The 20370-nt window shown below is 34.3% G+C and overlaps 1 protein-coding gene across 1 annotated transcript in view; it reads left to right on the forward strand.

Annotated features, from left to right (window-relative positions):
- The window catches only part of HOOK1 (hook microtubule tethering protein 1), a 65657-nt gene extending 46444 nt beyond the window's left edge, over positions 1–19213 (forward strand). Inside the window, exons 13-22 of the mRNA XM_072820438.1 lie at positions 597–684; positions 764–824; positions 2805–2945; positions 4778–4871; positions 6529–6563; positions 7116–7198; positions 7818–7918; positions 10985–11086; positions 13836–13904; positions 15717–19213. Of these exons, the coding sequence (XP_072676539.1) occupies positions 597–684; positions 764–824; positions 2805–2945; positions 4778–4871; positions 6529–6563; positions 7116–7198; positions 7818–7918; positions 10985–11086; positions 13836–13904; positions 15717–15887 (945 nt within the window). The 3' untranslated portion in view covers positions 15888–19213. The remainder of the gene's footprint in view (positions 1–596; positions 685–763; positions 825–2804; positions 2946–4777; positions 4872–6528; positions 6564–7115; positions 7199–7817; positions 7919–10984; positions 11087–13835; positions 13905–15716) is intronic.
- Positions 19214–20370: the final 1157 nt, after the last annotated feature.

Genomic DNA, 20370 nt, shown 5'->3' on the forward strand with positions numbered 1-20370 from the left:
ATGAATAAAGAAGATGTGGTCTATGTATACAATGGAATATTACTCGGCCATCAGAAAGGACAAATACCCACCATTTGCTTCAATGTGGAGGGACTGAAGGGTATTATGCTGAGTGAAGTAAATCAATCAGAAAAGGACAAACATTATATGGTCTCATTCATTTAGGGAATATAAAAATTAGTGAAAGGGAATAAAGGGAAAGGAGAGAATGAGTGAAAATATCAGTGAGGGTGACAAAACATGAGAGACACCTAACTCTGGGAAATGAACAAGGGGTAGTGGAAGGGGAAGTGGGCAGGGGGTTGGGGTGACTGAGTGATGGGCACTGAGGGGGGCACTTGGTGGGATGAGCGCACTGGGTGTTATGCTATATGTTGGCAAATTGAACTCCAATAAAAAAATTTTTTTTTAATTTGTGTTGTCTAAACATTTATGTGATTTATGTAAGAGAAATTATCTCTTAGCATTAAAACTAAAACATTGTCACATAATTAGCTAAGCAATAATTATGAAATTAAGATAAATTATTATAAGCATAAAGTACATTTCTGGTAGCAGAATTAAATATTTTGCTTATATAAACAATTCTTTTTTAGAGGCTAATAGAACAGCGTGATACTCTGAAAGAAACAAATGAAGAGCTTCGGTGTTCACAAGTACAACAAGATCACCTAAACCAAACAGGTGAATTTTATTGGATTTAGAAGGGTTTTTTTTAATGGTAGAAATTTTGAAATGGTAATCTTTTGTTGTTGTTGTTTAGATGCATCTGCTACAAAAAGTTATGAGAATCTTGCTGCTGAGATTATGCCAGTGGAATATAGGTAAATTTTTTATTAATTGAAAATCTATACTTAATGGTAGAAATGTCTTTTTAAAAACATTATTAAAAAATATATATAAAAAAATAAAAACATTATTAGCCTTTAGAGGGTCCCATTTTATGAGTCATGGAGCTCAGAATTACTTTGTCTCATCTGTTTGAACTTCTTAGATTGTTACTGCTACTACCACAATTTTAGACTTTATTCAAAGGTAAAATTTTACCAACTAGCTGAATGAACTATTCTGGTTTTTATAATACGACTTTTATTGTATTGAACTTCTTTTCCTACCCATAAACTCAATGGAAAACCTTTTTCATACCTGGCAGTCAAATCCACATGGGTGAAACACATAGGAAAGGAGCTGTCAGTAATAGCAGGAGGATTAAGCAGAAGTTAAATAAAATACAAATTTTAGAGGTTCCTCTTAACCAGCTTTTATCCTAGTATTTTGCTGCTATGTTTACTTCTAGAAATTTGACTAATCTAGCAATTGTTTATGGTTTTCCTTTCCTTTTTGTGGTAACAGTTTTATTTATTACTTCATACTCTTTATTTAAATAGATTTATTGAGATACAATTCATCCATTTAGACCATATGGTTCAGGGGTGTTTACTGTAGTCATAGCGTTGTGCAGCCATCTAATTTGAGAACATTTCATTCCCCTAAAAACATCCTATACTTTTTAGCAGTCATTCCTGGGTCCTGCTTCCCCTCCAGCTCTAGCACCAAGCCCTGAGAATCAACTCTGTCTCATATAATAGGCAGCCTTTTGTGATTGACATCTTTCACTCAGCATATAGTTTGCAAATATATAAATTTTCATTTTGTTCAATTTTTTGTTATTTAGACAGAGCTCTTTACATACTGGACTGGAAAGCAACTTGTTAGTTATTAATATCCAGTGATATTAATGTCATCTTAAAAATAGCCATATGAGAAAAGCTATATGAGCCTGTATTTTAAAGTCATGATGCAGCCATTCAGAAGAACATAAAATGAGATTAATTGAAATTAACCTTTTAAGAAATTGCATTTAGGGAGGCAGCAGGTAGGAGAACATTACTTTTTTAATTTATTTATAAGATTTTTTTTAAAAGATCTTATTTATTTATTTATTTATTCATGATAGAGAGAGAGAGGCAGAGACATAGGCAGAGGGAGAAGCAGGCTCCATGCTGGGAGCCCGACGTGGGACTGGGTCCCGGGACTCCAGGATCACGCCCTGGGCCAAAGGCAGGCACTAAACTGCTCAGCCACCCAGAGATCCCCTATTTATTTATAAGATTTTTAAAATTTATTCATGAGAGACACAGAGAGGCAGAGACATAGGCAGAGGGAGAAGCAGGCTCCCTGTGCAGAGCCTGATGCAGAACTCCATCCCAGGACGCCGGGATCACAACCTTAGCCAAAGGCAGATGCTCAACCATTGAGCCACCCAGGCGTCCCTCCTTTTTTATTTAATATCATTCCTATCATTTGCATTTTAGAAAGTGTGTATATGTAAACTCTTAATAAAAATTGTTTTCTGAAAACAAAAAAAATCTAGAGACAGTCATATGACTCTCATTTTAAGAGTATATTTAAAAAATATTAAGCAAACTAATTTCTTAAATCTATTGCTTTTATTTATTTTTTTAATCTATTGCTTTTAATGTTTGTTATCTGAGGATGTGCTATGCCTTCAGTGAACAGCATCACAAGTTACCCGTAAAATAACTCCTATTTCTTTTGGGATTTGCATAATATTTAATGATATATAATATCTAATACTGGTGCTTTGAAAAATTTATTGCTTGATTTTTGGGATAGTCTTATAATGTATATAGTTTTTTCTTAAAAACTTTCAGAAACATCAGTTACATTTTTAAATGACAGCTATTAAAGGAATTGGAATTTTCTGAAAAGTTAAGAATGAAAAAAAAATGTTAAATGTACATTTAAGAAATTTAAAAGCAAACTTTGCTTTTCCACATCAGGGAAGTATTTATTCGACTTCAACATGAAAATAAGATGCTCCGCTTACAACAAGAAGGCACTGAGAATGAGCGTATTGAGGAACTTCAAGAGCAGCTAGAACAGAAGCACCGCAAGATGAATGAATTAGAAACTGAGCAAAGGTGACACACACTCTTTTGTAATTGACATTCATAATGATTCCATTGGCTAGCCACAAAATCTGAATTTACAGAAGTTGAAGATGTCTTTGTAGTTAAAATAAGTAGGATTTAAAGAAGTTTTAAAAAAAAATAAAGAAGTTTAAATAGTTACTTGGTTTCAGCCTCTCACTCCCAATATTTTAGCATACTTTATTAACCAGGTTGCTTGTTCTTGAATTTCATTTTTAAGCCTTCATAATTCACAGAAAATTTAACAATTGGATACATGACAATCTGGCTTTGGACTGCAGTCTATGCATGGATGGAACTTAGACTGGAGTCAAATTTGAGCCCTGCCTCTATTTAAATTTATTAGCTTTCTGCTCTGGGCAACTCACACTTAGTGTCCTCAGTTATGAAAGCAAATGGTGTACTCATCTGACAGCAATGAAGCACTTAATAATTATATTAAAAATATATAAAATTGATACAGTGTTCACCATATGCCAGGTGCTTTTCTAAGCACTTTTTCAGTATTCATTTGGAAAGCCACACAATAACTGTATGAAGTAAGAATCATAATGATTTCTTTTTTATGGATAAGGAAGCTGAGGTCCTAGCAGGTTAAGTAACTTGTCTAGAGTTCTAAGCTAGTAAATTCTCAATCCCACATTTGAACTTCCTGTCTGTCTGATTCCTGAGTCTGGACTCTTAACCACTATGCTAACTTGCCTCTTATAAATAGCATATTTTGCTATCAAAGTATTTTATTTCATCTGACCAACCTTTATTGATCTTAGAGCCCACTTTAACCTTGCCTCTCAAACTTGTATATATAGTATTACATCAACTGTGGTTAAGAGGAAAATAACATTTTAGCTTTCTGAAGGGACCATCAGATCTTACTATCCTATACAGTTCAATATCAGCATTGGAGATGCGAAGGGTCAGCCTTTAAAGGGTTACTGTGGGAAAATAGACATTTGAATAATGATTGTATTATGGGATGCCTGCAACAGTAGAATAATGGAGTGTTTTAAGGGGCAGGTATGTTAGGTCGTATATACATGAAAAGAGACATTCAGATACTTTCTCTTGCTGGTAACCTCAGTGGAGGTAACTCTTAAGCAGGGTTTTAAAGAATAAGATTTTGTCAAGTTAGAAATCTACTCTAGGGGCAGCCTGGGTGGCTTAGCGGTTTAGAGCCGCCTTCAGCCCAGGGCCTGATCCTGGAGACCTGGGATTGAGTCCCACGTCGGGCTCCCTGCATGGAGCCTGCTTCTCCCTCTACCTATGTCTCTGCCTCTCTCTCTGTGTCTCTCATGAATAAATAAATAAAATCTTAAAAAAAAAAAAGAAATCTACCCTAGTTGCTAGTGTTAGTCTCTTTAATTTAAATAAAAAATTATGAAAAAATGATTGGGAAATGGTGGCCTTTGTCAATACACCATGAAATCTGAAACAAGAAGAAGAAACCTCATTCCCATTCACTAAAGATACAAATGTAGGAAAATTGAGCTATTTTTCTGATTGTCTTTTTCTGATTTTTATACCAGTGAGGATGGTGCAGAATTGATGTACTTTTTGCAAGTGGCACATAAATATCTAAAATTTTTAAATGTGGGAATATATACTTCCTTGATAAAATGTCATCTTTTTAAAAATATTTTCTTGCAAGTAGCCTACTATACTTACATTATATATTATACCTAGCTACAGATAATTGTGGGTCATTTGTTATTGCTATTAAATACAGACTTCATGAGTTAAATTGCACAAATGTACCTTTATAGATCCAAACTACTTTGGCTTTCAATACAAATAAATATATATATGATTCATCTTATTAATAGACTAAGCAAAGAGCGCATCCGAGAATTGCAGCAGCAGATTGAGGACCTCCAGAAATCTTTACAGGAACAAGGCTCCAAGTCTGAAGGAGAAAGTGTAAGTAACTTAAAAATTGTAATAATTCTGCTGTGTGTGGACTCTCTGCCATAAGTTCTGATGCCCAAATTAGTCTTGTATTTGAAAGTGCTACCCTTATCTTTTGAGGGTACCCTCGAATACCGTATATATCTGCATAACAGATGCAGCAGTTTTGCCAACTTGGAGCCTATAAATTAATGGTGTGTACTGGAAGGTGATTTCTGTCTATCCTACTTCAACATCTGCACCTAAATTCATGGTAATACCTGGTTGAGAGTGTGCTGCAGGAGAGGTCTTCACAGCTCTTTTCTCAGGTGTGAGAAAAGTACAAGTAAGAGTAGTCAGCAGTCAGGATTGGGGAAAACTAAGAGGAGGGAGAAAGTGAGACAATGATTTCTACCAAAGAGCACCGAAAAATTGGATCATACCAACCTCCAAAGGACAGACACCTCAATGCAGCTTTAAAGACATCACTCCAAATATATTTCTTCCCTCTTTCCATGCTGACTCATTTATGGCCTTGCTGTTTCTCATGGGCTTTGATGGCAGACATTGCGAGGGCACAGATAAGAGGACTCAGCAGAGATGGAACAGCCCGAATCTGCATATACCTAGCCAGGTGTCTGTAGTTGGATCTCTGTACCCAGAGGGGAAAAGAAGTGACAATGGAGGGAGGAAAGCATTTAATTAAAACAAGATAGAGTTTGATGTGTGTTAGACACTTGGGTAGACGGACGATAAGGTGGTTATGCCTGTGTTGATGGGGGAGAGAGCTATGAAGAGTGAGTAGAGAGATGAAAAAGACTGAAAGGGTTGTATTTCCTCTCTGTCTTTTATATGCTTTATATGATTTTCTCTTTTTTCCCTGGGGGCTTGGAAATAGAAATCGTCTCAGGCATGGCGGCATCTCATATGTGCATATATACGGTATTGTAACCTCTCTAATACAAATATTCTTTTAAGCCACATTAGGGAATACTTTTAAAATGGGACCTATTTGGGGGAGTACGTTTTGGATTACAGTATTTTTTAAAGATTTTATATTTATCTTTTTAAAATCAATTAGTGTCTGAGTTATATTTCAGATTTTATATTTTAAACTCTTCATCTATTTGGTAGATGATCCTGAACCCACTATTGGAATTTAAAACTCCTGCTTTTTAAAGAGGAAGTTTTATGTTTTAAATTTTATTTTTTAACAAAATCCACTGCTTCACTTGATATTAATATTAAAGTGTTTGCATTTGTAATGATAAAGCTTCATTGTAAAGGTAATTATTTAAGTCTATTCTTCATTAAACTCCTAAAATCTTAAAATTTATATTTTAAATAATGATTTTTAAATGTTTGATACTCCTCAATATATCACATTCAGCTTGCATTTACTATTTCTCTTCAAGTTTAAATTTTATTTTCATGGTATTCAGAAATATGAAGCATTTTTCTTTTTACTGTTTTGCTCCTCCTTTCATTTCCTAACCTCCTTTCCTTTCCCTTTGAAGTAAAAAATATCTAAAATTTTATATTTTTACAAGTATGTTATTAGAAATACAAATTTTTGAAACATTTATAATTTTAAATAACACTTCAAAAGGAGGTAAAGAGATTTTGATGTCTGGAAAATTTATCTTTGTCACAATAGTTATCTCACAGCAACTTTTTTTAATTTTTGTAGTCCAGCAAACTAAAGCAGAAGTTGGAAGCTCATATGTAAGTAAAACTGATATTTCATTTCAAATATGAAAGGGGAAGGGTTTTAAAAACTTCTAAAGGTAGTATTCTTATCTGATTTTGTTTGTAAGAAAAATCCCCCAATGCCAATTGAATGTTCATCACTGCCCCCAAGAAATGAAAAGAAAAAAGTGCTAACATGTTCAGCCTGACTGCCAGTGATCCCAGATCCTACATTTTTCAGTCACTAAATGTCATATGAAGAGTTTACAAAGTAGACAACTGTCACAACTTGACTATGTGAAGACGTGGGATGCTTAACCAAAAAAAATATTTCGTTTGATTTTCTAAGGAAGCAAGGATGGCAAGGGGAAAAAAAATTAACATTTTTAGCACCCATCATGTGCCAGGCAATTTACTTATCACAGCAGCCCCTATAATATTTGGCAAGTATTATTCCCATTTCACAGGTGAGGAGATTCAGTATCAGAAAGTGATTTGCCCACAGTCCACAAATGTTATGTGGCAGAAATCAGTCTTCATTCCTAGGTCTGTTTGCTTCCAAAACTCCATGCTCTTTCCCCTACTTAGGGAAAAACTAACTGAGGTCCAAGAAGAATTACAGAAGAAACAAGAACTCATTGAAGATCTTCAGCCAGATGTAAACCAGAATGGTAGGTATTTGTAAAAACTTGGATCAGACTCCGTCTAAGGACTTGCCCTTTTTAGTTAAAGGATTCAAGAACTGTGTATAGGTTTTTGGACGCTCCATAAATACATATGTTGTAAATAAGAACCATGACAATTTTTTAGTGATTTAAGTAATAAATGATCTAATCTTAAAGCAAAAAAAAAATCTAATAAAATGAACTGATTGATATATAGGAGTATCAAACATTATAAAAACATAATAGAATTAATACTATGAAAATATAAATAAAATAATGTATAATCAAAGTAAAGTAAGTTTTAAATATTGTGTAGAAGGAATGCTTTATTTTCTTATGATGATTGTGATAACACTGTAAAGTGTGTTTAGTCATTGAAACATTTGATAGAAAGAAAAATAGCTGGATAAAGCAGATTACAGATATTTTTTAAGAAAAAAATGAAATGAAATGATTGAGGATGTATTGGTTGCAGCTCAAAAGTTTTAGATAAGAATTCATTACAGAGAAGAAATAAACATTTCTCTTAAGTTCTCTTATCAGTCTTTAGAAAAAAATTATATAATTTTTATGTGAAGAGGGAGTATTTAAAATTGGTCATGTTTCATTTCATTTTCAATAACAGCACAAAAGATCAATGAACTTGAAGCTGCTCTTCAGAAGAAAGATGAAGATATGAAAGCAATGGAGGAAAGATATAAAATGTACTTGGAAAAAGCAAGAAATGTAAGTGACTTATTTTTGGGGACCCAAGTCGTCTTCTGACTCAGGTTCTTATCAGGCTGGTTCCACCTGTGGGACTGTTCCTCTTCTATCTGTGTCATGTCACTTTTCTCCCTATATCCAGCCTTGGGGATCAGTTCTCAATTCTCTCCTTGTCACTCATCAGCATCAGGTAAAACAAACATGGGTTTTAAATGGGGACTGTAGTGGCTTCATTTGGGGAAATGACTATTATGAAGTACAGGAACTTTAGTTCTTAAAGTGAATGTTTGCCTTTTGTGAAAATTTAGCTCTTCAAACTTGTTTCAAATTATTTTAGCATTCGGTCTAGATTAATAGTTAAGCACTATTCTGTTTGCCAAACTAATTTTTCTTTTTTCTTATTTCAAACTTAAATATCTCTAAGTACTATTCTCACAAAATCTTTTATTTCCATGAATACCATATATTTTCCTAATTAATTATAAGTATTCTCTCTTAGAGAATGTTAATCTACTTTTTTCTACTTATTAAATAAGAGGATTATATGATGAAGTTTTAAAATGCTGCTAATACATTTAAATTTTTTGTTTATTAAGTTATAAATAGGACCAACAGCAACAGATAAACCTTAAGATCTCAAGACTTAAAAGGTAGAAGTTACTTCTTGATCACAGGAAGCCCATCTTTCAGTGGGGGAGGGGCCCTGCTCCATGCAGTCCCCTAGAGCCCCCAGCTGACAGAGGTTTTGCCTTCTTGAACATAGCATTTCCAAGCTCACTCAACATAGTCCAGCTGGTAGATGAGGGATGCCAGCCTAGACTATACTGGGGAAGATTCATGATGAGGTAGACCTGGGAACTGTGAACCACTTTTCATTCTCATTTCAGTGGGCAGAACTCAGGCATGCAGCTCCACCCACCTTCTAGAGAGCCTTAGTAAACATCTGCAGTTGTCTCTGCCACAGTCCAGTTTCTCTCAACTACGAAAGTAGAAATGCTTTTAGTAGAAACTATAAAACATAGAAAGGTTCCCAGAGATAACTATTAACCTTTTGGTGTATTTTCTTAACAGAGCATTTTTTTCAATGTATATTGTCTCCATGACTGCTGACCACAATACAGACACACACACACACACACACACACACTTTGTATGATCATGGTACACATGATTTTAAAAGTTAAACACATTTTAAGAATTAAAATAATAATTTCCTCATGTTATAGTATATGTCCTGCCAAAGCGAGCATAATTTCCTCATGTTATATAAATGTAATTTGACACTTACTGAGCACCTGTTATACTAAGCACTGGGAATATAGCTAAACAAGACAGACACTTATGGAGCAGCCTTTCAAAATAGAAGAATGGCTGTTAATGTTCAGTTGAGTGGGGTATATCATAATTGACTTAGTCATCATCATACTATTGTTGGAAATGGTTCATTTCCATTTCTTTTTTGTTCTTCTAGAAATAAGACTATAGACAACATATTTATACAGAAAGCTTGCCCCTTATTTTGGTTTATTATCTTAGCCAGGTTCCTAGATTAATGGGTCAAATGGAAGTTGTAGGTCAGAGATGCTTGATATGTATTTCTAAATGTTATTTTAAAAGGATTATAACTAAGTAGACAAAGCAATGACAATGAATACCATATTCTTGTCATCATTGAACACTATCATTTAAAAGAACCAATTGCCTGTATAATAAATAGGATTTCATTTTTTTACCTTTACATTACTTGGAGGGAGAGTTAATTATAGGAATGTGATGTCCATGCTAGAAAATTCAGAAAATAGAGAGAAGTCATATTCATTCTTATTATCACTTAGAGATAACAAATTATGATTTAAACTCTACTTTTATAATGTGAACTCCATGAGGGCAGGCACCAAGTCTCCTGTATCCCCATGTGCCACTGTCGGTGCCTGCCATATTCAGCACTCTGCAAATTGTTTTGCACTCAGCAAAATGTTTTGAATTTAGGCTTTTTCCTTTACCTCTATAAGTATAGGTGAAACCTTCCTAATTCTTTAGATGATTTTTTTTCTAAGATTTTATTTATTTATTCATGAGATACAGAGAAAGAGAGAGGCAGAGACACAGGCAGAGGGAGAAGCAGGCTCCATGCAGGGAGCCCGATGCGGGACTCGATCCCGGGTCTCCAGGATCATGCTCTGGGCTGAAGGCAGCACTAAACCGCTGAGCCACCCAGGCTGCCCTCTTTAGATGATTTTAAATCCTTGTTACTAGATTTGTAATTCCATCATACAGATGACCCTATTACTGGAAACTTGTTTTTGCTCCTGATTTACACCTGATATTTCTGAGTTAATTTCTTATTATTACTATTGGCTACATAGTTTGGTTGAGTCTCCAAACAACATTCTGATTGAATATCTCTTACCTACCTTTTAATAATTTCCATAAATGTAATTGAGATATCCTCTGGTTTACAGACAAAATCGCTGATTTCTATTATATTGATCTTATATAGAATTACATTAAGTAGGTTTGGTAGTAAAAGAGATTGTTACTATGATTTTTTTTTGTTACTTACTTTATACAATTAGTTTCCATATAATTATCAAATTTGTTTTAATTTGAAAAAAATACTCAAGTCAGATAAATATGGAAAGTGTTATTTCAAGACCTTAGTGCTCAGAGCTTAATAAGACTAAATTACTATCTGAGTACTGAGCCTTGGAGAAAGGAAATTGTATTTTGGGAGAGGGATCTTCCTATTTTTGTACTGAAGTTTGATACCATTGTACCTCTATAGAATGCTATTTTTGTTATTCAAATTTAGTTGCCAAATTAAGCCATAGTTAGCACCTGGATCTCTTCCTGGATAATTTTTCACTTTATGTACAAATATGTATATATATTTAAGTTCAATTTGCCAACGTATAGTATAACTCCCAGTGATCATCACATCATGTGCCCTCCTGGATACCTGTCATCCAGTCACCCTATCCCTCTGCCCACCTCCCCTTCAGCAATGGAGATATTATAGACAATGTTCTTATATTTCAATACTTGGTAAGGTAAAGTAAATGTAAAATATTTTTTTTCTTTAAACAGGTAATAAAAACTTTAGATCCCAAATTAAATCCAGCATCAGCTGAAATAATGCTACTTAGAAAGCAGTTGGCAGAGAAAGATAGAAGAATTGAGATTCTGGAGGTAAAATGTTCATATTCATACATTTCCTTTTAATTATTCTGTGTAGCCCTGGTAATTAATTGCTGTCATATATCTGTCATCAATGATCAAGTCTCATAAGAAGTTGAAGTCAGAAGTTAGAGATATGTTTTATCACTCTGTGTTTTTTACAAAGAATCTCATTAGCCCACAAGATTGGTCTCTTGAGTGTATGTACTCTGCTGCATTGTGTCTCTCTCTCCCCAGAGCAGCCAATCAAATGGGTATTCCTTACTGTCTAATAGAGTTCTGCCATATTAGCTCCTTTTAAGCTTATGTGGATTAGAGTTCATCCAAACAATATAAATAAAATAAAAAGAAAGAAATCAAACTCACCTTTTTAAAAAGGCACTGTACTCAGCTAACCAGATATTCCTTCTCTTTTCTTCTCTCTGTTCCTCACTTGAAACTAAATAAACTCCTTAGTTGCAATTCCTGAGGGAAGAAAGTGCTCACAGAATCTGTAAGCCCTTGGACTAAAGTGGCAGTCTTGGTTATTAATCATGCACAGCTATATTAGTGATGACATCTTCTAATTAATTAGCTGAGTCTTTAAGTTTTAAAAGTTATTTTTTGCACTAACGATGATACCATTTTTACTAGCTGGGTTAAGTATGTCAGTCTGGAGTTGTATATTCATAGATTTTATAATTGGGCATGTTCTAGCTTTCTTTGCAAAGTGTTTTACAAAGCTACTATTTTTAATATGATGTTGAGATGTGATACTGTTCTTGAAGTCCATTTGTACTTCCTCATAATAATGTATGTGTAATTGTAGAGCCATGATGAGTTCTATATACTAGCCTTGAAATTTTCATAATTGATAGTAGGTTTCTTTTTAAATCAACTAGAAATGCTGTATTTTAGAGAGACACATTATATTCATTTACTGTTTTCTTCATATTATTTCTGAGCCAGTAGATATGGACTGTAGTGGAAACATTTTATTTAAAGACTTAAAGACTTCACATTCAGAATGGACACTAGTCTTTTGTGCACTGGCTAAGTGCTTGTCCACACCATGGAAAGTGCTATAGAAAGCACTGGATAGAGGTATCTCTCTGAAGAAACACTGTTATTCTACAGGATCCAACTTATATGTCTCTTCCCCCATAAAGCTTTCATATGTGTATTCCTAAGGCAGAGTTGGTTATCTCTCCATAGCCATTCCATGTATTCTGAACTCATAAATTCATCCTACAATAGCATTGTTCTTCTCTTTGGTGTTTGTGAGAGTGTTTTGAGAGCAGAGGCTATATCTGATATCTCTGTACTCCCAGCATTAAATATCACAGAAATCAGAGGCCTGGGTTACTGGTTTATTGGTATATTCTCTTAAAGTCATCACCTCCTCTCTCTGATCCTAGATCTTCTAATTGGTAAAATAACGAGACTTGGACTGAAAAATCCCAGAACTTTTAAATTGCATTGGTTATTTACTTCCCAGTGAAAATGTACAAGCATCATTGTTGATGCTTGAAGTACAGCTCCCCACTAAGTAGAATGACAAGTGGCACCTCTGACTATAGGGCTCTGAGGAGAAACTTGACTTACATCACAGCATATGGGCCTTTAGCTTACACATATTTTTCTGTATGTATACCGCAAGAAGCAAAAATGAGAAAAGTGGTGGAAATAGCAGTGAGTATTCTATCTACCATCCCTCTTGGGGAGTCTTTGTTTGGATGTGAGCCAGAAAAAGGTCATCTTGCCTCCCTCATTTTTTGTGTGCTTTTGTATCATAAGCATCTTACTGTAGGAACATTCAAATAGTCTAGTTTATAACTTTTTATATGCGTCAGCTGTATTTGGTGCTCAGTGAAATTACAAAATTTGCTGTATTTCAGGAATTAAAAAATGGATGTAAGTCTCTAGGGTAGTGAGCAAATATGGCTATAGGCAATCTAGTATACAGATCACCAAGAATAGAGAGACAAAAATTTGTGTTAAGCTTTAGAGGAAATTTTTAAAGGATTTTCTGGCATATGTTTTACTACATCCTCTTTCTCCTTAGTTTTGACTCCTCCATAGGTGGAGTCTATTTTGTCATTTTTTTTTTAAGATTTTATTTATTTATTCATAGACACAGAGAGGCAGAGACACAGGCAGAGGGAGAGAGAGACGCAGGCTCCATGCAGGGAGCCCGATGCGGGACCCGATCCTGGGTCTCCAGGATCACACCCCAGGCTGCAGGCGGCACCAAACCGCTGCGCCACCTGGGCTGCCCTATTTTGTCATTTAAGCCAGTGGTTACTTTCTTCTCTAGATAATGGGGGATAGTAGCATGAGAGTCACTAGTTTGTTTGTTGTTGTTGTTTAACATCTGTTCTTCCAGTAAAATTTCTAAAATAAAGATTTACTAGTCATTATCTTATTCTTTCTTAAAGGCATATACATGCATTCTCCATGATTTCATTAAGATATTTTTTTAAGACTTTGACAGAGAGAGAGCACACACAAGCAGGGGGAGCAGCAGAGGGAGAGGGAGAAGCAGGTTCCCTGCTGAGCAGGGAGCCTGATATGGAGCGCAGTCCCAGAACCCCAGAATCATGGCCTTAGCTGAAGGCAGAGCCACCCAAGCACCCCCAACCCCCGTTCAGAATTTGACTGCTTTATGCCACACAATGCATTTTTTTAAATTCTCTACATGGGCACAGGGAAAAAATGATTCCATTTTTTGGTTGTTTGGGTTTATTTCTGGGATTTTGATAGTCCTTGTATCTTTTTCCAGAGTGAATGTAAAGTAGCAAAATTCCGTGATTATGAAGAAAAACTCATTGTTTCTGCCTGGTACAATAAGGTGAGTTGACATTCAGCCAGTGATTGGATATTGTGTTTATCAAACATTTTGACCATGAACCATAGGTGTTTTGGGTTGATTTTCTCCTTCTTAAAATCCCTAAAATTGATTTTGTGACTCATCAACTGTTAGTTGATACACATGAAGCACACATACAGCAATTCATAAATATTTCAGGAATTGCCTTATTTGAATGAAAATCTTTAATTCATACTTCATAAAGGGTTTCTGAAGTATGAATATCTGCAATGCAAAATTAAATACTTATAGTACTCAACATTTATTTTAACATTCCATAAAGCCTCTATGTCTGTCTTTCACTGTTTTTTTTGTGTGTTTTTGTTTTTTTTAAATCAGCGGTGCTCTTCAATAATTATCTCAACAAGGAGAGAGTAGTATAAAATTATTTGAAGTATTTTACTTTGTCATCCTACTATTAGCAAGATGTTTTCAAGCATTTCATGATGTATTCTTTTGGGTTCTTTTAATCCAAATAGAGAACAACGAAGCCATTATCTACCTTAGCTGCTGCTTTAGTATGAGAGAATATCAACACATGGATTCTCCATGTGTGAACGCTATGCTTCACCACATAGAACTGGTGGCTGTTCCTCAAACATGCCTGTTCTTCTATGTCACCATACTTTTTGTCTGTGCTCTTTCCTTTCCTTCTCTGTTTGGTAAAATCTGACCTAATTTAGCAAGGCCTTAAAGGAAATTCTATGTAAAGTGTTCCCAGGACCTGCCCTCATGAGTCAGTCATCCTAGTTGAAACTGCGAGCTGTGTATTATTATCCCTGTTTCTCTGTAGCATTTTTTTTATATATATAAAGATTTTATTTATTTATTCATGTGAGGCACAGAGAGAGAGGCAGAGACATAGACAGAGGGAGAAGCAGGTTCCCCACAGGGAGCCTGATGTGGGACTCGATCCTGGGACTCCAGGATAATGCCCTGAGCCAAAGGCAGATGCTCAACCACTGAGCCATCCAGGCATCCCTTCTCTGTAGCATCTTGATACATGAATCATTAAAGATATTAGAGCCAAATAATGCATTATTATTCATTTTCTACCCATATCTTTTGAGCATTTACTATGTTCTATGTCTTCTACTAGTTACTCATAATTCTAAGCTGAGTAGAAATCTGTTATGTGGTCTATTGAGAAAAAGTAATGACTTCTTTTACTAAGAAACCCAACATCCACAACTACAGTAATTTGTCTCATATCAGTATATAGATAAACAATTGTGAATTTGAACTATAATGGTTCTCAAACTTTGGCATGCATCAGAAGACTTGTTAAAACAAGCTATTCAACTCATCTGCAGAACTACTGATTTAGTAGGTCTGGGTAGAATCTACAAGGTAGAACTTGCATTTTTAACAAATTCCCACTGGTACAAATGATGATCTGGGGACCACATTTGAGAACCATTGATCTAAGAGCTTTTGTTGTGCTATGTCTGCTCATTGTGGGTAGAGTGAAGGATCCAAACACACAAATTTCTTTGGAACCTTTTTTGTTATGATTAAGCTTAATTTTAGAATATTATTTTAAGCTACTATTTTTAATGATTTCAAATTCTGTAGGTTAAAATAGAGAAACTGGATTTTATGCCTTTGTTTCCTCTTCCTTGCTAATATTACAATGTGCAGAATAATTAGCTTCTGAACCCTTTACTTTTTCTATAAAATGAGGAAAACATCAGCTTTATAGAATTGTATTCAGGATTAAATGACTTTATATATGTGAAAAGCACTTTACAAACTCTAAATAGTTTTGTTATTTGTTTGCTTATTTTTGTTCAGAGTCTAGCATTCCAGAAACTGGGGATGGAATCTAGACTTGTGAGCGGCAGTGGTGCATGCAAAGACACTGGTGCCTGTACTCCTGCACGGTCTTTCTTAGCACAGCAACGGCATATCACCAACACCAGAAGAAATCTCTCTGTTAAAGTTCCTGCTATAACACCTGATTAAACTATAAAAGAAAACATAAACAGAAGTGCCCTTAAAATATTTTGTATCCTTCAGTTAACTGCCAGATTGAAAAAGAAATTTATGGTGGTGGATATCAGCTATTTTAAAGTCAATATGCATAAAATTAATTTTGTCAGCTTACTTTGAAAACAAATATAGAATTAGCTATTTCTCTAAGAGAGCACATTTGAGTAATTGGAAGATGTAATTAGGCACACATTTTAAACATTTGTCTTCTGAGAGTATTATAATTTCAAATTGACTTTGTATATTTTAGTTTAATGTTGTCAGTTATACTAGCAACTTAGTTTGCAATGTGTTATCAGTAATAAGTAATTTAAAAATATATCTATATTTGTTTTATTATTTTGGTCCATATAAAAATAGTCTTGAAGTAGGTACATGGAGAACTATACAAGAGTTATATTTTTTGACTTGATATATATAAGGATTTACCTCTATCCTCAAATCTGTTAGGAAATGGGCCTATTTTATCATGTAGTGAAAGATAAAACATTTGGAAGATTGGACTATTGCAATAACTTCTGCTGTAGTAAGTGACTAATTGGAGATTTTGCAGATTCAGGAGATTTCATAGTTCTCCTGCATACCTACTATAAACAAGGGCTTCTGTATAGTGTAGTTGAAATGCTAAGGGTATGGAATTGAATGGACTTTATAAAAGGTGATTTTTCTGGTGGGAAGCAGGGCAAAAAATATAATTTGTGTGAAACATCCACACCAGTCTTAATATGATTATAGTTATTGCTTTTAAGCATAGAATTATCAAGGCTTTTGCTGAAAAACATGCTGTAATAGTTTTCCCCTACACTGCAAGGAGATGGTGCAGTAAGGGAAACAGTCGGGGATCAGTTTGATTTTGTTTACGAATTAAGGAATCTGTCCAAGACTCCATTCATAGTATTCAGTTTACTTCTGTCCAAAGCTCTTCTTTTATTTATTTTCTAATTTTTTGTGTCATTTTTAAGAGTCACACTTTAGAACTTTGAGTTAAATCTGTGCTGTCCAGTATTGTAGTTAAGCCAGGTATGGCAATTTCAATAAAATTAATTCAGACTGAAAGTTCCTTGGTCACATCAGCCACATTTCAGATGCTCAACAGCCACGTGGCTGCTGCCTACCATTTTGGAAAATGCACATATAAAAGATGTCCATCATTGCAAAAAGTTCTATTGGACAGTGCTGTACTAAACCTTTTTATGGTAACTGGGAAATAACTCTTTGATGTTTGACCACAAAAATAAAAAGAAGAAAAATTTTAGGACTGTTTCAGATATGAAAAGGAATTAAGTTGTGACATAACTAGCATTCTGTATTCCTTGGAGTTGAATACCTTATGTTGTGATGTTCATTGTTAATCTTTCCAGTGCTGTTCAACAACCGCACACCTATCAGCATATGTCTGACCCAGGGGTCAGCAAACTTTCTGTAAAGAGACAGGCGATAGATATGTTAGTTAATATCATAGGCTTTTTGAGCCATATGATCTGTCCCAACTACTGGACTCTGCTATAAGTGTGAAAGCAGCAATCATAAACAATATTTGTATAAGCAAAATGGACATTGTTGTATTTCAATAAAATTTTATTTACAAAAACTGGCAGTAGGACAGATTTGGCCTGCGGGCTGTGTCTAGATTTTATTTTCAGCCTTTCTTTGCATATATGAGTATTGTTCCATTTACAGTATTATTCATTTATATACTTGGTTTTTAGATTCTTTACCAGTAAATTTTTTACTAATCACTGACAATACAAGAATTTCATATTGCATTTAAGTCTCTTAAGATTGGGGAGCAGCTATCAGGATATGTTGTTTTATCAGGGTTACTTCTGTTGACTACCTCTTAGATTTTGATGTTTTTTATTGGTACAATTATATTGTTGGTTTGCGTTTTTGTATATTCTTACAGTCTGCTTGCCTGCAACTTACAGTGAAATGAAATAGCCCTTTGAAAATATTTTAGCATGCTAATTAAAATTTTCCAAATATTATGGCATTTTGGTATATTTTGGTCAATATAAGACATCTCCTCCTTTGGTGTTTACTACTTACTTATAATTGAGATTTTACAAGCTCTTCAAACTCCCTTTTCTTGAAACTTGTTGTAAGACATCAATTTCAATAAATTAGTATTTTCACAGTCGTTCATAAATTTTAGTTACTATATTTGGAATTTCTAAGCAATTCATGCAATTTCTGAATAAGGACAGAAGGCTAGTTGTTTTTTTTTTAATAGAGAAGAAACAAATTTTGTGATTTATCACTTTTCTAGTTGATAAGTAGTATTTAAAATGCTTGATATAGAAGTATTTATACAAGACTAATGTAAAGTTCTGTATTATTGTGATTAACTATACGGAAATTCAGGAACTGATCAGAAGTGAGATTCTTTTCCACATCTGGTTAATGTAGTGAGATTGACACCCTGTGGGTGGTATAGCATTATAAATATTCATCACGAACCATGACTTCTACATGTCTGTTTTGTGAGGTTTGAGTGTATATGCCAGGGAAGGGAAATCCAGCATTTATCTGTTTGATAAGGAATTGAATGTCCCAGTGATTAAAGAGTAAAACCACAGACCAATTTGGAAATGATCTTTAATTTTGAGCATTTGCTCTAAGGTTAATATACTCCTTTCTCTTTTTAAAATAAAAAGTGTGTATACATATGACAATGATCATTTAATGTATTGAGAAATATTTGAAGTTCATTCTATTTTTTCAATGAATAAGGCTGCTGAACTAATGATTTAGTATAGATTAAGAATTAATGTCTTATCTAGAAACATTAAACTGAGTATCCTTCATTAAGATGTCACCACCTCTGATAACTAGATTGCTAATTTGAATGTCAGATAATGTTTCTACATCTACACCTCTTTCCGTATAGCTGGACATCTGGCTCTGTGGGGTGGCTTTTAGGCCACAGTACTGCATTAGGTTCTCTATCTGCATATTTAATGAGAAGCATTCCTATGTAAAAGTGTGTGTGTATGGTTGTATGCATACATTCCTATTGTGAACCTGTACATGGCAAAGAAGTAGTTTGGAAACTTGTAAAGCACAACCATTAAAGAAAATAGTGTTCAGTTATTAAACTTGATGTAGCTTAAATATTGTTTAGTTTATAAGAGGTTCTTTCTATTTTCTATGGCAAAGACTTTGACACTTGAAATATAGAAGCAATACTTGATTTATTTTTGTAAGTATTTAGGATATTATTTTAAATAAATGATTGTCTAATAACAATAAATTAGTTGTGAAAGGTTTTAAATAAACTTTCTGATTTATGTGTCTGACATTTACAGTGGATTTTTTTTAGCGGGTGTAAGTGCACATTCATTTGCTGTCTTAAATAAAGGATTTAAAATATTAGTTTTCTTTAAGAACTAATTACATTGACTTAATTCTTCTAATTTTGTTTTTCATTTGAATTTTTTGGTGAATAAGATGTGTAAAAGTGATTTTTCTATGTTCCCTTTTATGTCTCTGGTTTCATCACTATAATCTAAACATTTTGCATTATTGTGAAATCTGGAATATTTCTGGGTCTTTGGCAGAGTTGCTACTTATCACTCAACATCCATTCTCCCCTTCCTTTAGTAATAGAATGCCATATTTTAGTTTGTTACATTTTCCTCCAATAATGGGTGAGGGCAGGAAGAATAACTACTTCCCAGACTCCATTGTAACTAGGTGGGGCCATTTAACTAAATGCTGTCCAAAGAGATGTGAATAAGTAGTGAAGGGCAACCCTCTGGGACAGTGGAACTACAAGGAAGAAGACACTTGGATCCTCTGATACAGCCATTGGGTCAACTCAGCTGTCACTTCCAGCCCAAATTTCTCTGAAGCAATTTTTTTAAAGCAATTTCATTTTTTCTAGCATTCTACTTATTTCCCAATCTCTACATGTTTGTAAATGAGTTGTGAAATTTTTAGGAAAATGCAGGTGTTCCATGTTCTTGGAACATGTCTTGGAAAGGTTTAATTCTTTTGCTGTTAAGAGATGCTCAGTAAATACTTGTTTTATTACATGAATGAAGTTCATGTGCCAGATATGCAAAAATGGAAAAAAAGTGAAGTTCCATCTCACTTTAAATAGATCTCCATGATCTCAAAACAATGTAATTCTATAAATCTCACTTTCTGAACTTAGCAATAAATGCTGGCCCAACATCATCCCATAATTTTGTGATTAGTTTCCTAAGAACAACCAAAGGCTCTTGACCTGCACTTGACTTGCACTTGTGGCTGCTAGCCACAATGGATACTTAAGCATAAAATTTAATTAAATTTTATTCCCTCGTTACAGCCACACATGCCTAGGGGCTACAGTATTGGACAATACAAGTAAGGAATTTTCAGTCATCACAGAAAATTCTAGAAGCCTAGGTTGAATGTACACACTCTGCATCTCTGAAATTTCAGGTGATATGTGATCATAAATGTAGTG

Source organism: Canis lupus, chromosome 3 (genome assembly GCF_048164855.1).
Source record: "Canis lupus baileyi chromosome 3, mCanLup2.hap1, whole genome shotgun sequence".
Lineage (NCBI taxonomy): Eukaryota > Metazoa > Chordata > Mammalia > Carnivora > Canidae > Canis > Canis lupus.